This window comes from Acomys minous (genome assembly GCF_964271855.1).
Source record: "Acomys minous genome assembly, chromosome: 16".
Classification (NCBI taxonomy): Eukaryota; Metazoa; Chordata; class Mammalia; order Rodentia; family Muridae; genus Acomys; species Acomys minous.
The window spans coordinates 6,146,521-6,168,708 of NC_140498.1; the positions used below are offsets into that span (position 1 = coordinate 6,146,521).

Genomic DNA, 22,188 nt, shown 5'->3' on the forward strand with positions numbered 1-22,188 from the left:
ACTCAGACTCCACAGGGTGCCTCTCTCAGGCTCCCCGGGAGGAGCCATTCCCTGATCCCTGTCTTGAGGATGAGAAGACAAAGATGCGGAGGCTGAGGACTTTGACATCTGAAAAGCTCTGTTCCTGATCTGTAGTCCTCTATGGCTGCTCTTCAGACTGCTTCCTGGACTGCTTTATGGTTCCCCTCAAAGACAGGGTGTGCAGGATGTGTGAGACTTGGCTGGAAATCTCAAAAATGGCCCCAAATGCAGAAGCTTATCTTTTCCATCAATTGTAGTCTCTGGCCTTGCAGCTGCTGAGATGTCAGGTAGCGACTGCTGGGCTTCTGGCCCACTTTAGCAGTTGCGTGTCAGAATAAAGACACCTGATCCATTTTCCAACCTATGTTGAGATATTTAAGTCAACTCCACTCTTTCTAAAAGCCTAGAAGAAAGCACCCTCCCTCCCAGGTGTCTTAAGCTCTTGGAACTATGGACACAGCCGTGCTGGCTGATGGGGAGACACAGGAGAGAGCTTTTAGCAGCAGGGAGTGCCCGGAATCCCGCACAGCTTACATTAAAGCAAAACACCAAAGAGTGATGTAAATTGGAGAGTGGAAATTTGGCCAGATATTTACATCAGCACCACCAATAGTGCCTCATTTAACTACTGTCACTAAGACCACACACCAAACAAAAATGGAGCCTATGCCAGCATGGACGGTCCAATTAAAAAAAAAATAGCAAAACAGTCCTGGTGAATACTTTGCAAGAATCACAGAAAGTGATCTCCCACAGAGACATGGTAGAGAGAGCACAAGACTGGGGCTGGGAGCTTACATAGACAAAGCAGAGACCATTCTAACCAGCCCGGATAATTCAGAGCATTGTGATGACTGAATGTGGTGAAATCAGACCCCCCAAACCCTCTAGTAGGATTGCCAGTAACATGTGAGTGCTATCTAGATTAAAGGACTTGGCCATAACAGAGTAAAAAGCCATGGGAGGCTGAATTTCATTAAATCACATTGCTACAAAGAGCCCAGCAGAGAGGAATACAAAGGGGGTCAGTGGCGCAGTCATCTGGAGTCACCTTGTCTCCAGTCAGAGTGGAAGCTGAAGTCAACTGCTGGATTATGGGGTGGCTGGAAAACAAATTAGTGTGTCCCGACCTGGCCAAGAACTAACCAGGTAGATCAAGGATGAACTGAGGTGAGATTGGGAGAAGATGGACAACCGCATCCTTTCTAGAGGGAGCCTCAACTTGGGGTCTCCCTAGAAACCAAAAGGGTCTCCAATGACTTCCTCCATGAGCTCAAATGGGGAGTTTCTAGCCTGGTATGGTGGTGCATGCCTGTAATCCCAGCTCTCAGGGAGGCAGAGGCATATGTATCTCTGAGTTTGAGGCCAGCCTTATGTACAAAGCAAGTCCAGAACAGCCAAGGCGACACAGAGAAACTCTGTCTTTAAAAACCAAAATGAAAAGGGAGGGGGGTTTCCTCTGGGATTATGATTAGAGAGAAAAAGACAACAGCATCCCTTAAATCTGAACTGAAATCAGAATCAGAACTACACATAAGCCTGTCAATAGCTTTGGCCTCTTTTCTTGTTCTTGTTTTGGCTTTTCTATTTTGGTTTGCTGTTGGTGTTCTTATTGTTTTGAGACAGGGCCCTACCATATAGCCCAGGCTAGCCCTAAACTCTTGATCCACTAGCTTCTGCATCTGGATTGCTGGGATCACATGTGTGTGCCACCAGGTCAGCTTCCATCCTCATTTTGAAATGGAAGAATTCTATCCTACTGACTTAAAAGACAGTAAAAATGAGAAGTGTCTCATCTCCTTCAGGATATAGATCCATTCCTCCACACCAGCCCCCATCACTCATCTGGTCTTGGAGTGCTGTGTCTGCCCTGCCCTTCCTGGTTGTCTCCTACAATGGCCAGTCTGTCTTTTTCTGGGATATTTCCCATGTCTGGGTATTAGCAGTTTGGTCCTACTGTGTTGGAGAGTTGCTGGGCTTTAACTTAGACACAATGGAGCACATGGGTGTTCAACTCTATCTCTATGGCGGTCGTGTTTTATATTTAGGCATGGAGATTGTACACACAACCTATTATTTCTGTCAGAAGGGCCAATAAGCTTTATCTCTTCTGCTGCTTCTAGATAAGATATTAAATTAGGTCTTGAAGGAAGCTTAGAAGTCTTTTCTAGAGCCTTCATCTTTAGATGACAAAAGTGAGACCCAGAAGGCTGTGACTAGCCTCTGTGGCTCTTCTTGCTCAACTGTACTGTGTCCCTTGCTGTCAACCTGTATTTATGTCATGAAATTGCTCAATCTTACATGTCTGGGAGGGTGGGAGCTGGTTTCTGTCTTGGAGAGGTCTTGGTCTAAACTTGTTCTTTCAGGTCAGGCACCCCTGATCCTCTCTGTGTCCTCATACCCTTCCCCCCTCAACTCTCTCTACTCTTGGGAAACTGTGGTGTATTCCAATGCCAAGGCTGCAACCACATTGTCAGGCTGGGTTGCTTGTACGTGGTTATCTTACTGCATTGTCTATGGACCACATGCTAGGCCATTTATAAAGAACAGAAATCGTGGTAAGTGAAGGCTTTCGTGGGACATGCCCCTTGGGCTAGTATGCAGATATAAGTGAGTATATACCATTTGAGTCTTTCTGCTTCTGGGTTAACTCACTCATTATGATCATTTCTAGCTCAATCCATTTGTCCACAAATTTCTGGAATTCCTTGTTTTTAATAGCTGAGTAGTATTCCATAGTATATATGTACCACAGTTTCTTTATCCATTCTTCTACTGAGGGACACATAGGCTGTTTCCATATTCTGGCTATTATGAATAAGGCATCCTATTGGGACTCTAGATGAGAGAAGCATGGGAGAATAGCAAAGTAGAAGGATCCAGAGGGTCCTAGAAACCTACAAGTAGAACATTATGATAGGCAGATTTGAGCCCGCTCAAGCTAAGGCACCAGCCAAGGACAATACAGGCGGTAAACCTTAAGCCCCTACCCAGATCTAGCCAATGGTCAGAACAGTCTCCACACTTGAGTGGAGAGTGGGGTCTGACTTTCACACAAACTCTGGTGCCTCATATTTGACTATGTCCCCTGGAGGGGGAGACCTGGTGGCACTCAGAGGAAGGATAGCAGGTTACCAAGAAGAGACTTGATACCCTGTGGGCATATACAGGGGGAGGAAGTCCCCCTCAGGAACAGTCATAGGGGAGAGGAATAAGGGGAAAATGGGAAGGAGGGAAAAATGGGAGGATACAAGGGATGGGATAACCATTGAGATGTAACAAGAATAAAGTAATAAAAAATTAAAAAAAATAGAAATCGGTTTAGCTCTTGGTTCTGGAAGGTAGACTTTTGTGATCCTGGCCCTGCCCCAGGCTAGAGACATATGCAGGTAGGAACTCTTGGTATCTCAACTTCTGTCAATACCAGAACTACCTTCCTTGGACTCTGGTGGACCTGTCCTGACCAGCTTTGTCTTTGCAGCTTATAGACTACCGGGCAGAGTTCAGCAAATGGTGGTTGACTGAATTCAAAACAGTCAAGTTTCCTTCCCAAGGAACTGTCTTTGACTACTACATAGACCCTGAAACCAAGAAGTTTGAACCCTGGAACAAGCTCATTCCCCAGTTTGAATTTGACCCTGAGATGCCTTTGCAGGTAAGTGGGATTGAGCAACCCAGGGACAGGGTACCCCTGAGGGTGCTCAGCAGCGACCACTGCTGGTATTAAGTGTTTGACCTTGCATAAACCAATTGGTTCCCAGCTACATCCTTTTTCAAATCATAGGTATAATTAATCGACAGGTTCCCCTACAGGAAAGGAAGCAAATAGAGAGCCTAGTCAGCATCATTAGGGACAAAGGACAGGAATTAGCAAGGACAGAACATCCTAAGGTCCCTTTGGAGATGTCTGTGGGAGACAGAAAACCATGGTGGGTCTCTGTTGAACTTCAAAGTACAGTGACAGTAGGTTTACAAAATGGAGAAACAATGGAAGTTAGGAAAGATGCTCAGACCTATCCTTATTAGGCAAGCTTCCTTATGACAGAATCTCATCTTCTGGAATGTCCCAGAGCACGGTGCTATATGGAATGCCTATTACCTTCTGTTCCAGGCTTGTTTGGTACACACAAGTGAGACCATCCGTGTGTGCTACTTCATGGAGCGGCTGATGGAACGGCGGCGGCCAGTTATGCTAGTCGGCTCTGCAGGCTCAGGGAAGTCTGTGCTGGTGGGAGCAAAACTGGCCAGCCTTGACCCTGAGGAATATATGGTGAAAAATGTGCCCTTCAACTACTATACTACATCGGCAATGCTGCAGGGTAAGCTGGCTTGGGTGTGAGCGACTGAAAGGCTAAGAGAGCTTCTGTGCTTTCAGGGATGGGCCTCCATCACGCCACACACCTCTGTCCCTTGTACCCAGAACCCGCTACCACTGCCACCTTCTCTCTTTCTTCCTATGACCTATGGCCTGTCAAATTCCATCAAAGTAGTCATGTGGCTTCAGAGAGCCCAGCACCACTTGGAGGCCTACATGGCCTTGTAGGCTCAGGCCTGGAAGCATCATCAGATATCACTTCATTTGGCTCTCAAATCTAGTAGATGGGATCAGAGGCTCAGGTTAGGAGGATGGCTGCCTAAGGTCATGCCCAGAAAAAAAGCCTCATTGCGCATCCTGTTTCCTGAATTCTCCTGGGGTCAGTCGTGAGCTATCCATGAGTGTTCATTCAGGGCCTCTTGGTGGAGGTAGGCTCAATGTGCAAGACACTTCTCATTGGTCCTTTCTTGCAAGAGGGTCTTAGTGTGTGAAGAACACTCAACACATTGAAGAAAAGCATTTCTAAGTCTTAGATGGTAGCACATGCTTGTGATCTCCATGCCTGGAGGCAGAGGCAGGAAGGTCAGTCCCAGTCCATCGACAGCGTAGACTACATAATGAGTTCCAGAGCAGCCTGAGCTACAGAGGGAGTCCCTGTCTCTCAAAACAATGCACAAAAAAACCCCCCACATTTTCCTTTGAAGATCCATTCAAGACAAGGCGTCAGCAAAATGAAGGTAGAAATGGGGTTGAGGAACAGCCTGTTCCCTGCCCTGCCAGCTGTAGCTGTTAGAGCAATGGGGAGCTTAGACACACAGAGAGACATACATGCACACAGATACACATGCACATGCTAAACACATACAAACATACACACATGCACATGTACGCACACAGACGCATATATTGTACACACACACACACACACACACACACACACACACACACACACACGCTGCATGAGTGATATTCTGATCTAAGTTGTCACCATTTTGCTTGGAACTTGTTTACTTTAACTTTTTTTGTGTGATAAGCTCATGCCTGTGATGTGAATGCTCCCACCACAGCGTATTACAAGATACTAATACAACGTCAGAGAACATGGAGTCACTGGGAAAGAGACGCCCCCCCACCACCGCACTGCCCCATACCCCTTCAGATCTGAACAGAGGAAAAACCTCCAGGCACAGATGATGGTAAAATGCAGCAAATACATCACAACATGATAAGTTTTATGTTTTTATGCCATTGTTCCTATTACAGTTACTCATAAATTCGTTATTTTTAAATAATGGTCTTATTGAACAAGCAGCCAAGTGCTGGGAGAAAGGGTTCTGCCAAAAATCGGAAAGGGGAAAGCTAGACACGTAGTGTCAAAGAGGGGCCTGAAGCACTGAATGAGATGCCGATGACCTCGAGAGACAGCCACCTGGACTCACTCAACAAACAGGCGAAGCAGGGCAGTTGCCACAGACCCCTTAGTCTGAGCGGCCAGCGTTTCAGCTGCTGCTAGGATAAGGCACTGTGGGTTAGGAAGACTGCAAGCACATGGCTTAGCTGCGCAAAGCAGGGGGCGTATTGACAGAAACAGCGTGCAGTTTACAGTGGGTCTGCAATGGCAGGGGATGGGATGCAGCCCAATTACTCACGCGGTGGAGTGATTTGCAGGATTACAGACAGAAAGCTTCACAAGGGTGAAGCGGAAATTATTTCCACAGCATTATCAAGGGACAAAAAGGGAGATACAGGGCAGTGTGTATAGCACTCTCTGTATGATGGCTTAAAAGAAATATGTATATATTATATTTATTTTATATTTCCCATATAAAATATGTTACATATTTACATATTATTTTTATATATACTTATATAATATTTTGGGAATTATACATACATACATACATACATACATATATATGTATATATGCATATATATGGGGCTGGAGAGAAGACTCATGAGTTAAGAGCCTGTGCTACTCTTGCAGAAGACCTTGGTTCAGCCTCCAACACCCATATTACGTGGTTCACAGCCACATGTACTCCAGCTGGCACCCTTGTTTAGCCACCATAGGTACCTGCACTCATACACACACACACACACACACACACAGAGAGAGAGAGAGAGAGAGAGAGAGAGAGAGAGAGAGAGAGAGAGAGAGAGAGAGAGAGAGAGATCTTTTAAAAAAAAATAGAAAAAATGTATTATAAGCTGCTCTTAAGTTATAAAAGCTTATTACGAAAATGGCCACACACCATGGCACATATATATTATCTCCAGAAGGAAATATAAGGAGCTGGTAACAGCAGTTGTCCCTGGCATGGGGGAGCTAAACACTGAGAGTGGGGATAGATAATTAAATCTTTCTTAAATTATTAAATATTTCAAGGGTGCAGAAAGCACAGACTGTGACATAGCAGATGCCCATTTACCACCACCCAGATTCAACAGATGGTAGCACACCTGCCCTCACGCATCCTCCTTCCAGCTCCTTACTAATATGAATACCAAACCCTGTACGGATCACTAAACTCTTGATACCCACTTGTAGGCATAAAACATAGAGTGCTCGTGCACACACCGAAAATTTATACCATACAGTTCTCTTTGACAACTTTTCTTTTTATCAGTGTTTTCATACATGCAGGCCTGTTTCATATATTTTCACTCCTGCATTGAATTCTTATTGTGGGGATAAATCAAGGCTCTTTTACCCATCAATCCACTAAAAAGCAGCATAACTTTCTTTTTAAATTTTTATCAGTTCTTTGAGAATCGTGTGCGGTTTTTTTTTCTTGCCATGTTCACATCCTGCCAAACTCCTCTCAGATCTAACCCCTTCCCTACCTACTCAACTTTACGTCTTCTTTTCCTTATTTTAACCAAGTCTGATTTGTCCTGCCCATATGCTGGATGTGTGGCCTTCCGGTGGAACATGGTCAGCTTCTCAGGGAACCATGATCTTAAGGAAAACTGATTCTGCCTCTCCTGCTAACTATCAATTGCAATAGCTCCTGGGCCCTGAGTGCGGCTCAGTGCCTGCCTCCCCTAATTCTTACAATTTGGTCCAGCTTGAGCTTGCAGGAGACTTGTACATGCTGTCACAACTGCTGCGCATTTAAATGTGCCCTGCTGTGGCAGAAGACACTTGTCGTCCTCCTCTGTCTCAGACTCTCACCCTGTTTCCACACTATCTTCACCCATGATCCCTGAGCCTTGGGAGAAGATGGTGTGATGCAGATGTGCCCCACTTGTGGCTAAGCATTCCACATTACTCTCAGCGCCTTGACCAGTTGTGACTCTTTGTGTTAATCATTCATCTATTGCAAGTACAAACTTCTCTGATGGGGATTGAGAGATACATTAACATATGAACGCAGCAATAAGTCACTGGGAGTAAGTGAAATACTATATCCTTTTAGAAGATTAATAGTAGTAAATTCTCCCCCAGGGTCTATGGCCCTATCTAGCCATAGGCTTCTGGCCTGAAAATGGTGCCAGCTTATATGCTTTCACATTTGGGAGCAGAATTAATTCCAATCAATTAGTGATTAGTTACCCCTGTGACAGCCATGCCACTAGCGTGAGAGTAGGCATGTCTTGCCAGGCCAATTAATAATGTAGCTCCTAGGGTTCAGAGCTGGGAAAGATCGAGCATCATTTTTCTTCTTCAGAAGTGCATGTGGTACCTTCCATGTGCACTATGAAACTTAGAGCAAGTACGGATAAAGCCTCCATATTAATACCAGCTTGATTTCTTCATGTTCTTTGACTCACGCATGCGATGTTGTCAGCAATAATAGGGTCTTGTCCTCAAGTCTCAGAGGGTAGTTAAGGGCATTACCAACAGCTTGTAATGTTTGGGGATCTGTGGACCTCATTGGCCAACAACTCCAAAGAAGCAGCCCATCCCTGGCACTGGGCTTTTTGTTTGTTAGGCTGTGGTGTCAACTAAGGGCACTGTGGCCCGTTAGAGTAACTCCATTTTAATTATTTTATCTATTCTACGTAGGTATATAGACACACAGTAGGAAGCTTCTATTGTAGTAGATTTCCATATAATTTTTTTTGAAAGGTCCTTAGTGTTGCTTGTCATTCCCCATATTTTCCTTTTCTCCCCCGCCTTCCCATCTTTCACCCCCACCTTAATCCTTCCTAATAAATCATTACCCCTTAACTCTTTATGCAACTGATCCTACACGCACACTGACCTCTTACTAATTTTCTGACATCTATGAGTCATTTCATTTGAAATGAAACACACCTATCTGAAGGCTCAATGTTATCAGCCACAAAGGAGAGGAAAAAAAAACCACATACACTATTTTTCTGAATCATGTTATCTCACTTAGAATGACCGTCTCCAGCTCCATACCTGAAATTTGCATAATTTTGTTTTTCTTAACAGCTGAATAATATTCCATTGTACAAATATATCACATTTTTGCTACCCACTCGTCAGTTGATGGACATCTAGGCTATTCCCATGACCTGCCTATTGTGAATAGAGCAGCGGTGAACACAGATGGGCTAGCATCTCTGTCTTAGGGCATAGGGTCCTTTGAGTATATGCCCAGGAATGGTATTGCTGGATCATGCAAATCTGTTTATGGGCTTCCGAGGAACCTCCACTCTGGTTTCTGTGGTGCCTGTGCCACCTTGTGCTCTTAGCCAGCAATGAGCCAGTCTCCCCCTTTCCCTTCACCCCCGCCAGCATTTGTCATCATTTACGGTTGCTTTTTTGTTTATTTGTTTTTGGTTTTGCTTTACCTTATTCATTCTGTCTAGTGTAAGATGAAATTTCAAAGTAATTTTAATTTGTGTTTCCCTGGTGACTAAAGATGCTGAGCACTTTAAAAAAATGTTTCTCGACCATTTGGGTTTCATCTTTTGAGGACTCTGTTTAGTTTTATGCTCCATTTTTGAAAAATTGGGTTGTTTTCTTGATGTTTCATTTTTTAAGTTCTTTGTACATTCTAGATATTTAGCTCTCTGTCAGATGTACAGCTGGTTTAAAAAAATTCCCATTTTACAGGTGTCATTTTATGAAAAGTGTTATTGAGTTATAACACGTGTAATAAACTACATGTTAAAGATATAGACTTTGGTAGGTTTTTATATATCTACACGCCCATGAAACCATTGTCATTACTGAACTACTGAATACCCCACTCCAGGTTTCCTCATGGTCTCTGATAACCCTTACTGCCACCCTTCCCACCTGCCCTAAGCCAGACAGCCAGCAAGCTTTCTTCACAGCTGATGAGTTTTATCGTATATTTATTATTTTGTACATTAAAATAGCACATATGCTCTGTTTTTAAAATTACCTCCTCACTCAGCTGTATTTTACATTAACCCATGTTGTTCAGTGTCAAGTCCACTCTCTTCACTCTTGAATAGGAAGATAAAACTTGTAAAACACTCCAGACGATTCCTAACACACAAGTGCTTAGTAGGGGAAATCTATTGTTATAAAAATATTAGCAAAAACGCTTCTCAAAGTTAAGGCTGTATTATGCCATCCTTCCTAAGCCACAGCTGTCAGAATCAAAAGAGCATAAAATTTTTCTTACTTAACAAAGAAGGCGAACAAAAAAAAATATTCTGGAAAAAAAAAGCTAATATTTTTGGGGAAAATGCTCTCTCATTGAAATAAGGAATAACGCCACCTCACGGGCCAATCCCAAGGGATCCCAGGGACATTTTGTAGCTCGCACTTTGTTCTAGCCCAGTGGATGCTTTTTTTCCTCCACATCAGAAGCTCTTGTATGGAGGAGGCAGCTGCTGGCTGTACCTGCCTCTCTTCTCTCTCAAGGCATCCAGTTCTGGGGCCTCCACTGAATCCTCTTGGAACTGACTGAAATGCAAATGAGGAATGTGCTTAAGGCATTCCCGCAGCTCACATAGCTGTATAGGTAACACAAATGCAATGTTAATGTAGCCAGCCTTGTGCTAAGAGCGCCATCCCCACACCTTTGGTTTGTTTAATTCCCCAGCTCTGCCTACAGTACCTCATTGGTAATGCGTTTGACTATAGTTAGCAGAAAACCTAATGGTGGTGGCGTAGAAATCATACACATAAACACACACACACACACACACACACACACACACACACACACACACACACACACATACCAGGCAGTCCAAAGGTAAGTAGTTATAAAGTCTTGATCATTTGTTTAATGATACCAGTGTTAAAATATTCGTTATTCCCTTGACTGATCTTTTAAGGTAATAGAATGGCTTCTGCTTCAGCCATTGTATTTTTATTTCTAACATGCAGAGGAGAGACATTGTGGTACACATCTGTAATCCTAGCTTTGGGATGCTGTAGCATGTGCATCAAAAGTTGGAGGGCAGCGTGGCCTATATGGGGAGTCTGGATATAGATGGATGGATGGGTGGATGGATGGATGGATGGATGGATGGATGGATGGATGGATGGATGGAATGATGGGTGGATGCATGGATGGGTGGATGGATGGATAGATGGATGGAGAAGGATGCATGCATGTGTGGATGGATGAGTGGATGGTGGAACACTCAGGAACCTCATCAGTTTGTGCTTGTGTCTCACTGTTCACAGCTATGGCCACCTCAGCTGGAAAGGATCAAAAGAGAATAAAGATGAGAGCCATGATGCTCACAGCTCTGACGATAATTTCCTTTCTCATAAGATAAACACACAAGACTTCTGGTTTTCAATTGTGCCTTCTATCAAAATCAAAGTTAATAGCAGAGTTGCCTGCTTTTATCAAATTATGCAGCCCTTATATTTTGATATGCTGTAAGGCATCCATCTTAATTTTCATAGTAGAATGCCTGCCGTGTGCTCATATCTTTCTCTTTGACTACGACTGTAACAGGACCTTACTGCATCCTTTGACAAAATATTCTGTGTTCCGTGCACAGCCAGGTTGGCAGCGCTGCTCAGTGTTGCTCAGGCTGAGGTCTCTGTTCTCCACCCCACCAGGTTCTTTGCACGCCCAGCTGTATGGCTTTTCTTCCCTTTGCTAAGCAGCAGCCTAGTGGTCCATCTTTGGCTTCTGTTGAGGGTCACTATGGTGAAAGCTCATTTTGGCTGTCTCTGTTAAAGACACTTGTGCATCCTTGCATCTCTCTTGTGACTAACTATGACCGATACGTCCAAGAATTTGACACCTTAAACAAGTTTTCTTTTAGAAGAGGCGGAATTATACTGCTAAATCTGAGAAGTTATGGTTACTGGAATTAAACATAAATTAGCTCTGAGCTTTCAAACAAGCAGTTCATAAAGGTAAATGTGAGATAAGTTTTATGAGTTATAATGACAGTGTCATCTTAGATTCCCGTTACAAATAAGTTACATCTCTTTTCCAGATTGTTTTATTATCCTTTGGTCTTTGTTTTAATAGATCTGTTTCTGTCTGTTCTCCCTTTGCTCTCTGCTCATTCTTTTTTAAAATGTGAATATGGAATTTTTCTAATAATAAAATTTGCAAAGACACTGGCTGATCAAGACAGAAAAGGATGAGTAAAGAACTTGGTGGAGTCGGTGGACTTGGAAGGAGCTAGCTACATCCATACTCCTGGTAATCCTGCGTTCTCTCATCATCCAACTGCGATTTGAATTATTAGTTCAACAAATAATTGAATGCTTAATTACACTAATTAGAGAGGAGATCAGATGTCTAAATGTGCAAGATGAGTCTTTGTAACCTGCTCATTAAAACTTAAGGCTACTGGATACCTTCAAAGGTCTGCTCAGATCCTGACCTCAACGGAGTGTCATGCTTACACTGCTATAGGTAGATAGCTCTCTTTCACTTAGTGTCTTCCACAAAGGAGATGGCACAAACTAATGTGAGGTCAGGCACAACCCATCCTCTAGTGAGCAAGAATTCTGGTTGCAATTGTGGGTTGTTCAAAGCACCACCTTCAGACAACAGAGAAGCCATCCCACCGACTAGCAAATGTAGCAGAGCCATTAAAATCATGCTTCAAAAGGATCGTTATTATCAGATGGAGAAATTTGCCTTTGGGCCTGGCATGATGGCTCACATCTGCAATCCCAGCCCTCCAGAGGCTGAGGCTGGGGGATCATTAGCTTAAGGCAAGCCTGTGCTTTACAGTAAGATTCTGTTGCAAAAAAAAAAAAGTGAAAATAAGAATTACATAATATAGTATATGAAAACTAAAATATATATATATAAGCAATAAGCCTCACAAAAATTTGTAGCGATTCAAAAATCTAATAGAAATAAGTATCTCAACTGAAGTTTAGAAGCTGAGACTGTGGAAAGAACTGCTAACTGCTAGGTGATAGAATTTTGGCCAATTGTCACTTTCATCACTGTGAATTTTTATGCATTCTAATCTCTCCAGAATGAATATGTATGATTTTTATAGTCATGCAAAGCAAGCTATTTCTTGAAAGAATACATCAAAAGGCCTTACAGATACAACCAAAAAAAAAGTCTTAACATATGAAAAACTTAAATAATCTGAAAGGAAAATGGTTCAAACGCAAGTACACACATCATGCGATTGCAAGGAAAGCCATGGTTAATTATTGATGCTATCTATAAAAAATAATATGGAGCAGGCAATGAGCTGAGAATTTCTAAAGGCAGAAAACAGATTGGAGGCGCTGTGCAGACTTGGCTGGCAGCTGTGCTTCCCTAAGAGTCTGCAACCCTGCAGACTGAGGGGCAAAACCCTTGCTTTGCCTCTTCATAGTCATTGGAGAAAACCTCTTGATTTTTCCAAAGCTCAGTCTTCTCCCCTAAAAGAAAGTTGAGTGGTAAAGACAATCCATCGGGGGCTCTAAGAGGTGTTAGTCACCCAGTGCAGGCCAGCTGCTCACTGCAGCAGGTCCCAGGCATACCATACAGATGCACGAATGTACGACTCTTGAATCTAGATGTCGGAGGCCCAGAATGATCAGGAGCAATCCAGAGAGGCTGATGATGAGGCGCAAGTGACCCTTCATCCACTGTGATACTTAATGTTTATTGTCGAATTGACAGAATATAGAATTACCAAAAACACAAACATCTAGACATAGCTGTCAGGGATCTTCTAGCTTGAGTTGATGAGGGAAGACAACCCACCCTCACTGTGAAAGGCACTGTTCCAAGGGGGTGAAGCAAATTCGTGTCTCTCTGCTTCCTGAAGATGATTGCAATGGACCAACGGCCTCCTGTCTCGCTGGCCATGATGAACTATCCACCCAAACTTAAGTTGCTTTCATCAGGTTTTTGTTATAGTAACCAGAAAAGTCGCCCCTATGTCCAGTGAGGGGAAAAAAACATTGGGATTGATACCTAAAGATCTAGTTTATGGTTTCCACAAGGAGCCTAACCTGGCTTGCTTAACTTCTGTGCCTTTAATTCCAGTATGAAGATAAGACTTGCCCCCGCTGTCTCTCAAGGCTTGTTTTAACATATTCATTCATCCCTCAATTGAGTGAACAATTCCTAAGCACTCTTCTGTGTGCTAAAATATGTGCTAGAAAAACAAAATAGTTCCTGTCCTCAGGAGTTCAGACTCTCGTATGGAGTGAGGGGTCAAAATAACAAACAAGATAAGCAGTAAATAACAAGAGACATTAAGTAGTGATGAGTGTTATAAAATAAAATTCGGCAGAGGTAGGGGAAAGCTGGGGGCGTGGATCTGAGTTAGGGAACCAGAAAAGCCTTACTAGAAAGGGCACGTATTTGAGGAAACAAACGGGGAACATCATGCTGGCATTTGGAAGAAGAGGATGCGAGGCATCGGGCACAGCCAGAGCAAAGGCTGTGGGGCAATGACAGGCGATTGTATCCAAAACAGGTGGCTGGTGCCGACCGAGGAGCTTGTTCAGCTTGAAGTGAGATGCCGTAGAGCGCTTAACCAGGGCAGTGGCACGATCTGGCTCACTCTTCCCAAGCATTCCTTGGTCTGGTTTTTTGGGTTTTTTTTTGTTTTTTTTTTTTTTTGAGAGAATAGGGAAAAGAGTGGAGGAGAAAGTCAAGCTGACTGACTGGGGCAGTGTAGCGATTGTCCTGTGAGAACCAGAGCACACAGGTCGCATCCACAGCAGTAGTGAAATGGCCCCCACCTAGAAGAGGGCACTTCTCCCTGAGATCTACAGCAGTTCAACAATGTACGGATGGGGTGCACGGGACTCAGACCTCGGTGGGGCCAGTCAGAAGGCAGACAGAAATGCTCATAAACCGCTGCTCTCTTCACTCCTGTTTGTCTTGCAACCAGTATCCCAGAGTCCCTCAACCGTAAGCCACGCCCACTCCTCAGGCCCACCTGGACTCAGATTCACAGTCATTCCCTCTTAGTTGTGAGCAAAAACAGTGAAGTCCACAAGGCCGAGGACCATGCCTGCCTGCCTGCCTTTCTTTCCTTCCTTCCTTCCTTCCTTCCTTCCTTCCTTCCTTCCTTCCTTCCTTTTTTCCTTTCTTTCTTTCTTTCTTTCTTTCTTTCTTTCTTTCTTTCTTTCTTTCTCAGGAGAACATCACATATTCCATTTGAGACAACCCAGCACTCTCCAAGGCCACTTCCTGCTAACTGGGGTGCTTTTCTCCTCCACCGTCCTGCACATGCCTAAAGAGCTTAATCAACCCAAATTACAGGGTCTGCTTAATTCAAGGGGTTGATTTGAATACTGTTGCTTTGGGAGGTGGAGGAGCAAGAATTCCTAAGGAGAAGCTTCCTATGAGCAGGACTGTTCTCAAAGCGTGTCCTTGGCAGCCCATTAATTATATTTCATTTTGACAGATCTCATATATAGTTGTTATATCTTTAGGGGGGAAGAAGGTGTTAGGTGATTAATTGGTTGATAGTGTATGTTAATTGCATGCTAATTAAATTTAAATTTAATTCCTATTTGAAACACTTAATTTAACTCGGGGCCGAGGAAATTAGAATATTCAAGCATCTTGAAGGAACTTGTCTTTCTATCTGTCACCTTCCTTGTCTGGTGACACTTTCTACTTGTTTACAAACTTGTTTTTCAGGAGAAGAAATCAGATGGTTCTCAGGGCTCCCAGATGCAATAAGAAAGTGTTGGTTCTTGCAATCCATAAATATTTAATTGCTTTACTAGAAAAAAAGTCAATCCTGACTCACCATCGTATTACTTAAATTTGTTCCCAACAAGCCTCATCAGGCTGGAAGCTGTGTGCCTCATTCCTTCCCTCTGGCTTGATAATGGAAGAAACAAAAGCGTCCCTGCTTTCCACCAATGGGGGGCCATAGGACAGAAGGCAGACAAGGACACTGATGGATACCCTCACGCATACTCTGAGGCTGGTTTCCCACCTCCACTCACGGTGAACCCTCACGATGAAGACTCTGCAAGGATTCTTGGCAAACTATCCAGTGATTCCTCTTACAGCTTTCAGAGTCAGAAGGGGCCCCCAGCCGAGCCCTGGCTAGGAGCCACAACCATCAGTCCCCTTTGTGTCTTGGCCGTAGTGGAAAGGTTTGCCGGGGTCCAGTTCTGTATAGATTTCCTTGGTGATAGAGATCCGGCCTGGTGGCTGTAAATCCATCTTCAGTTTCTAACCTATAAACAACAAAAACCAGCAACCACGAGCTTGACACGCACATGGGCTTTGGGGCTTAACTACTCTGCATCCTGCTTCTCCCTGAGTAATGCTGCTCAGCACTCGTGTGCCTCGTCACCCTTAGCTCCAACATGGAAAAGGATCTGTTTCATCGTCCTATGTTGTAAGCAGTAGATGAGGCAGTGAACACTCTCAACAACCGAAGAACACGTACAACAGATGCCTAGTGCCTGGTGGGGAGTGCCACCATTGCTGCCTGGTCACTCCAGATGCCTCTCTGTGTGACAGTCGCTATTTGTGTATATGTGAAATGGCACCCCACCTTGTCCTGAGCACCTCTCCTGCCTCAGTGACCACCTCCGAAGTTCAACCTTCCTTTTCTAACTAACCCGTTCTCTCCTCAGCTGTCCTGGAGAAACCTCTAGAAAAGAAAGCTGGCAGGAATTATGGCCCTCCAGGGAACAGGAAACTCATCTATTTCATCGATGACATGAACATGCCCGAGGTGGATGCCTATGGGACGGTCCAGCCCCACACTGTCATCAGGCAGCACCTAGACTACGGCCACTGGTAAGAGTCCCCCAGAAGGGTTTCAGGATGCTCAGCTCACCAGGCACCGCGATGACAAACTTCATTCACTTCCAAAAACAAGAGGAGCCCAGAGAAAACCCCACTCCTTGGGAGCTCTGCGCTTCTTGGGGTGCTTTCTTAGACAGCACTTCCAGGTCAGAGGGTTACCAAGCTGTCACCCAGGAAGGAAGCTACAGGTTTCTACAGGACTCATTTTTGTGATCTCTGGAGATTGGGAGGGATAGATATATTGAAAGAGTGGACAGACGTTGGAATATCAATTTTGGATTTTATTGACTATACGCTGTATAAATGTATGGAAACATACCAAACTGCATACTATGCACCATAAATATTTTCATTCATAAAGCTTATGATATACAATTTTAAAAAGAAAACATTATCCCCAAATTGTATTCTCTGAGACTTCATCTAGCTACAGAGCCAAACTCCCCACTCCCCTGCGCCATGGCCTCCTACAGCAGTGCTCTGATAACAGCAGGCAGACTCCCAGCTGATTGCATGGGCCTGATGTCCTCAGAGTAAATATGGAGTCTTAGTGTCTCTTGAAACAGCCTGGTTTTTAATGGCACACAGTCTACAGAGTCTAGAGGGAAAAGCTAGTGATCCAAAACACGTCTGGATCCCCTTCTTTCTCCTATAAAGATGGGGTGAGGGATTCAAGAGAGAAATGAGAGAGGTATCATACTGAAGATGTCAGCTTGAGTTGTTTCTCAGTCCTTCCTGAAATCTCAGTCAGGTGCCATGAGCATCTTGCCCGCAGTCCCCACACTAGGATTTGAGCCACCGAACACTAAAGGAAACACAGAGCAAAGTCCAACTTTGCTTCATGGCTGCCCGTCTTAAGTGGGAGGTAGAAACCTGACAAAATTCTGCCCCATTGCTTTCTCTCTTTGTGTGTACTTTGCCTGACACACCTATTTCAGACCCTCTCCTCTCTTAAATTCCCAATGCACCAAAACCGATGGCTTGGCGTTCTCTGAGGAAACTAATAAGTTGACTGTTGCTTTTGTACAACTTGCTCACTACCTTCCGAGCCCTGTGCCCCAGCCTTCCACGACTTCTTGCCTAAAGCATAACTCCCATACACTGGCGCTTGCTCCTGAACTCTGCTTTAACTAGTCCTCATCTCCTTGCTGGCTCCTTCATGTCATTGAAACTTTTGTTTGTTAAAAAATCATTTTCCAGTGGCTAGTCTCTCTTTCTTCTGTGTGTAAGTATATAACTAAGTTTCCCCCTCTGTCTTTGCTTCCTGCTTGGCTTCTAACTCACTCCTCAATGCATTCTTCGACACCTCACCCCCCAATTTCTGAAATGGTCTGCAAACCTACTAACTATTGCTACTGTGAAATCCAAGAGACCCTGTTGGAGTAGGTCTTTATCCTCTCTACAGTACTGGTGTAGGAGTGCTGGTTTCCCTTGCTTTCTGGGGAGCATACCCCCCTGGTTTCCCTTGCTTTCTGGGGAGCATGCCCCCTGGTTTCTCTTGCTTTCTGGGGAGCACACCCCCCCTTGTTTCCCTTACTTTTTGGGGAGCACACCCTCCTGGTTTTCCTCTTGTCTGTCAGTCCTTCTTTGTGTGCTCTCCTCCTGGCCTATTTCTATACATACTGGGTTTCTCATAATTTTGTCTTAAGCTATTGTTTCTTCTCAATTTCTCAATAAATCTAGGCTTCTATTTTTTTTAATGTAATCACCTGTGGTGGTTTGAATAAGAATGGATCATATGTTTAAATGCTTGGTCACAGTTGGTGGAACTGTTTGGGGGAGGCGGGTCCCTGGGGGCAGGCTTCAGAGTTTCAAAAAACACAAGTGATTCTCCATGCATTCTCACTGCCTCAGGCTATGGATCAAGATGTGAACTCCCAGATGTGCCTTCTCTTTGCTGTCATGGACTCTAATCCTCTGAACCCGTAAGCCAAGTTAAAAGTTCCCTTGGTCATGGTGTCTTATCACAGCAATAGAAAAGTAAGACACAACCAAACAAAAGAATCAATGCTACCTACCTCAGCTCTCACAGTAATTTTGTTTGTTTGTTTGTTTGTTTGTTTGAGAGACAGAATGCCACTGTGTAGCCCAGGCTGCCCTCATACTCACAGATTTCTGCCTCCTGAGTGCCTGGGTTATAGATGTATACCACCACAGATGGCTCACGTGAGGCATCTCTTTCAGGTATGACCGGAACAAACTGTCTCTAAAGGAGATCATGAATGTACAATACATCTCCTGTATGAACCCCACTGCAGGCAGCTTTACCATCAACCCAAGGCTTCAGGTACAGAAGGATCCAGGCATGGGTGATACCTCTGAGTCCTAATGCCATCTTATCAGGGCTAAACTCTTTTGATTATTAGTGGTAACTGGACTTGCCTACCAAAGTGGCAAACCACCTTGTGTCTCTAGGATGAGAAAGAAATTCCCAGACTCAGTGCCACAAGGATCTAGAGCTAAGGGGATTCACATGATTCGACTCTCTCATTCTTAAGAAGACTTCTGTTTCATGGAATACCTTCCCAGGGGCATAAAGACATGTAATGTCGACTCAATTTGGACTCAGATTCTTTTCCCACTACCCCATGTGGTATCATTGACCAAAGCTTCAATGCTATGGTTCTTCCAGTCATTTTGGGTTCATCCTAAGTTGTAATACAGATTCTCTGATTACCGTCCCTAATCTAGAGCAGTGACCTTTACCACGTGATAAGAGATACCCAGCTTACTCCTGTCCCATGTGCCTTGTTTCCTCCTGCAGCGTCACTTCAGCGTGTTTGTCCTCTCCTTCCCGGGGGCGGATGCCCTCTCTTCCATCTATAGCACCATCCTGACCCATCACCTCAAGCTTGGAAACTTCCCCACCACCCTTCAGAAATCCGTCCCTCCTCTGATCAACATGGCTGTCACCTTCCACCAGAAAATTGCCACCACGTTCCTGCCCACGGCAATCAAATTTCACTACATCTTCAATCTCAGAGATTTTGCCAATATTTTCCAGGTATATAAATGAAATGCCATAGAATTTCTTAGAGACGATGCTTAGGCTCCTATTCTTGATAAGATAAGTGGAAAATGGCAAACCCCTCTCAACAAAGACACAAGTTGTATGGAGTTGTAATCATAAATAGGTAGAGTGTCGAGGACTCTATAAGGAAGACTTCAGCAAAGCTATTTCCCAGTAAAGGGAGCACAGTCCTCAGCTGGTTCCTTTGTTCCAAGGCTCAGCATTGGGAAACAATGCTATATTACTAGTATAGAGTACTGGAAAGAAAATAGGAGAAGGTGAACAAAAACATAGAAAGAGAACAGAGAATGAAGAGGAATAATAAGAGAGGATGGACAAGGGAAAGAGGAGAAAAATGAAAAAGGAAGAAGGGGAGAAAGACAAAGAGTAGTTATTTTAAAGCCCCTTCATTGCCAGTGTTAATTATTGGTTTCATGATAAAAAGCAATGTCTCCCAAGCCATACAAGGTAGAAGCTATGTGATAATATTCCTAAAGTGTCATTTTTGCCATCTTCTAATTCAACCTCAGCCTTAGAAATTCCAGGTTCATTTCCACATCAAATCTGTTTCAGATAGTCTAGGCTGATCTCCAACCTGACATCTACCTGCCACAGTCAGTTGGAGGCCAGACAAAATTACATAGTTCGACCCTATCTCAAAAATAACAAAAGCAAAAACCCCACTACCACGCAAAGCCTTTGGCGTTGAGGCTCTCAGGCCGTGGCAAAGTCTGTGCTTGCTCACAATCAGTTCTCATGCTTTGAGCATTAGTTGAAAGGGGCATTGCTGACATCACAAACCCACGCTTAAACTCACTGCAATGTGATGAAGTCTAGCTATTACCATCTGCAAAATGAAAAGCAAGAAGTCAAACTGTTGGGTCAAGTTCACACTGCTCTTCAGTGGCAGCACTAAAGGAAACTGGTCAACCGTCCCTGACCAGAAGAGCCTTGCTTAGGCTCCGGCCTGGACATTTGCATTGTCATCTAGACATCCCCAAACTCATGCCTCTCCTCAATGCTTTGGAGTAGATGTTTTCCTCATTAGTTTTATCAAGTTGGCACAAGCCTAGACATATGTGGGAAGAGGAAATATTTAATTGAGAAGATGCCTACATAAAATTGGCCTGTGGGCAAGTCTGGGAGGCATTTTCTTGATTAATAATTGATGTGGGAGGTTCAGCCCACTGTAGGCAGTGCCATCCCTGGTCAGATGCCACTTAGTTGTATAAGAAAGTAGGCTGAACAAGCCACAGGGAGCAAGCCTACAAGAAGCACTCCTCCATGGCCTCTTTATTAATTTCTTCTTCCAAGGTCCAGCCTCAAGTCCCTGTCATGACTCCCTCGGGCAAGCTGTAAGCTGAAATAAACCCTTCCTGCCTGAGTTGCTTTTGATCATGAAGTTTTTACACAACAGTAGAAACACTAACCTAGACAGATATCATCACGTCCATTCTGTAGAGGCTTGAAGAAGCTACTAGATAGCAAATAAGGACGTGAACACTAAGGGAGACAGGATGCACAAGACGGTATTAACAGAATAAGGGAATGGTTCGATCAGCTCAGTGGAAACAACAGTGGTGGGTAGTGAGGAGGGAAAAGATGAGACTACCGGATAATTGGAGACCTGAAGAGGCCCTTGTGAAAATGTTGGCTTTAGTTTATAATATTTACTGAGCACAGCCCTAAGTCTTTACCCTCATTAACTCATTTAATCCTCTCAACCCCCATAGAAGGTAAAACACTGACAACAGTCAACCTTTAGTCTTGAATCTCAGAGCTGGATTCAACCAACTGGCAGATTAAAAATACTTCAAACACTGGGATATGTACAGAACAGATTGTTTTCTTTCCCACAAGTGTCCCATTTAATAGTATAATATATAATAAATATTGACCTTATCAACGTCCTCAGGCATGGTTGAGGGTGTGCAGAAGGCTCTGCATAGGATATATGTTCTATACTACTGTATTCTATACAAATGCCTGGGTGTCCATGGATTACGATGCTCAAGAGGGTGAACCAGTGCCCCCACGAGTCCCCAGGGATGTCTCTCTTTCCATTACAAAATGATACAATGGTGAGGTTCCCTGAGCACAATCATAGAACTGGTAATCAGAAGCCGATCAGGTCCCAGCCAGAATGCTCGGCTCTCCTGTGCAGGTGGTTTAGATCCACACAAAATAACTTCTAGAAAGGGTGTATTCTACTCTAACCTTGTTTTGTGTAACAGGTGCAGCGTCAATGAAGAATCAGAAAGATGGGGGTCGGGGGTTGGGAGGGGATGCCAGATTGGAGGCCGAGTCTCTTGTTCTCCTGGCCTGTCTTTGCCTAACTCAAGCAGCTTGAGAGGCAATTCCTTGGGCTCTGGATTTCAGCCTGGCCTCTTAGCAGCCTGTCTTCTGTCAACCAGCTGCCATAGCCTTGGGGAGCACATCCCCCGTGTCCCACCAGAGGAATACTTCAAGTTCAGAACTTGACCACTGCCTCCCGTTTTCATCCTCCTTGACAGCTCGTGCGAAGGTCTGATGCAAGACAGTAGGGGGTTAATTGAACAGCCAATAGGAGCACAGTTAAAGAATTCAGTTCTTTTAGAGCGCTTATATGTACTTTCCTCCACCCATCCACTCAAATCACAGCAGAATTTGGTGGGCCATGGTAGCAGAAATCATGAAGCAGTTTTCCCCTCTCGGGGGTAGAACATAAATTAAGACA

At 44.1% G+C, this 22,188-nt stretch overlaps 1 protein-coding gene across 2 annotated transcripts in view; it reads left to right on the forward strand.

Moving 5' to 3' along the window:
• The window catches only part of DNAH9 (dynein axonemal heavy chain 9), a 318,017-nt gene that overhangs the window by 147,882 nt on the left and 147,947 nt on the right, over nucleotides 1-22,188 (forward strand). For both annotated transcript variants that reach the window (XM_084761565.1, XM_084761566.1), the window contains 5 exons: nucleotides 3,503-3,676; nucleotides 4,133-4,340; nucleotides 16,288-16,453; nucleotides 18,647-18,749; nucleotides 19,227-19,466. In XM_084761565.1, the coding sequence (XP_084617691.1) occupies nucleotides 3,503-3,676; nucleotides 4,133-4,340; nucleotides 16,288-16,453; nucleotides 18,647-18,749; nucleotides 19,227-19,466 (891 nt within the window). The remainder of the gene's footprint in view (nucleotides 1-3,502; nucleotides 3,677-4,132; nucleotides 4,341-16,287; nucleotides 16,454-18,646; nucleotides 18,750-19,226; nucleotides 19,467-22,188) is intronic.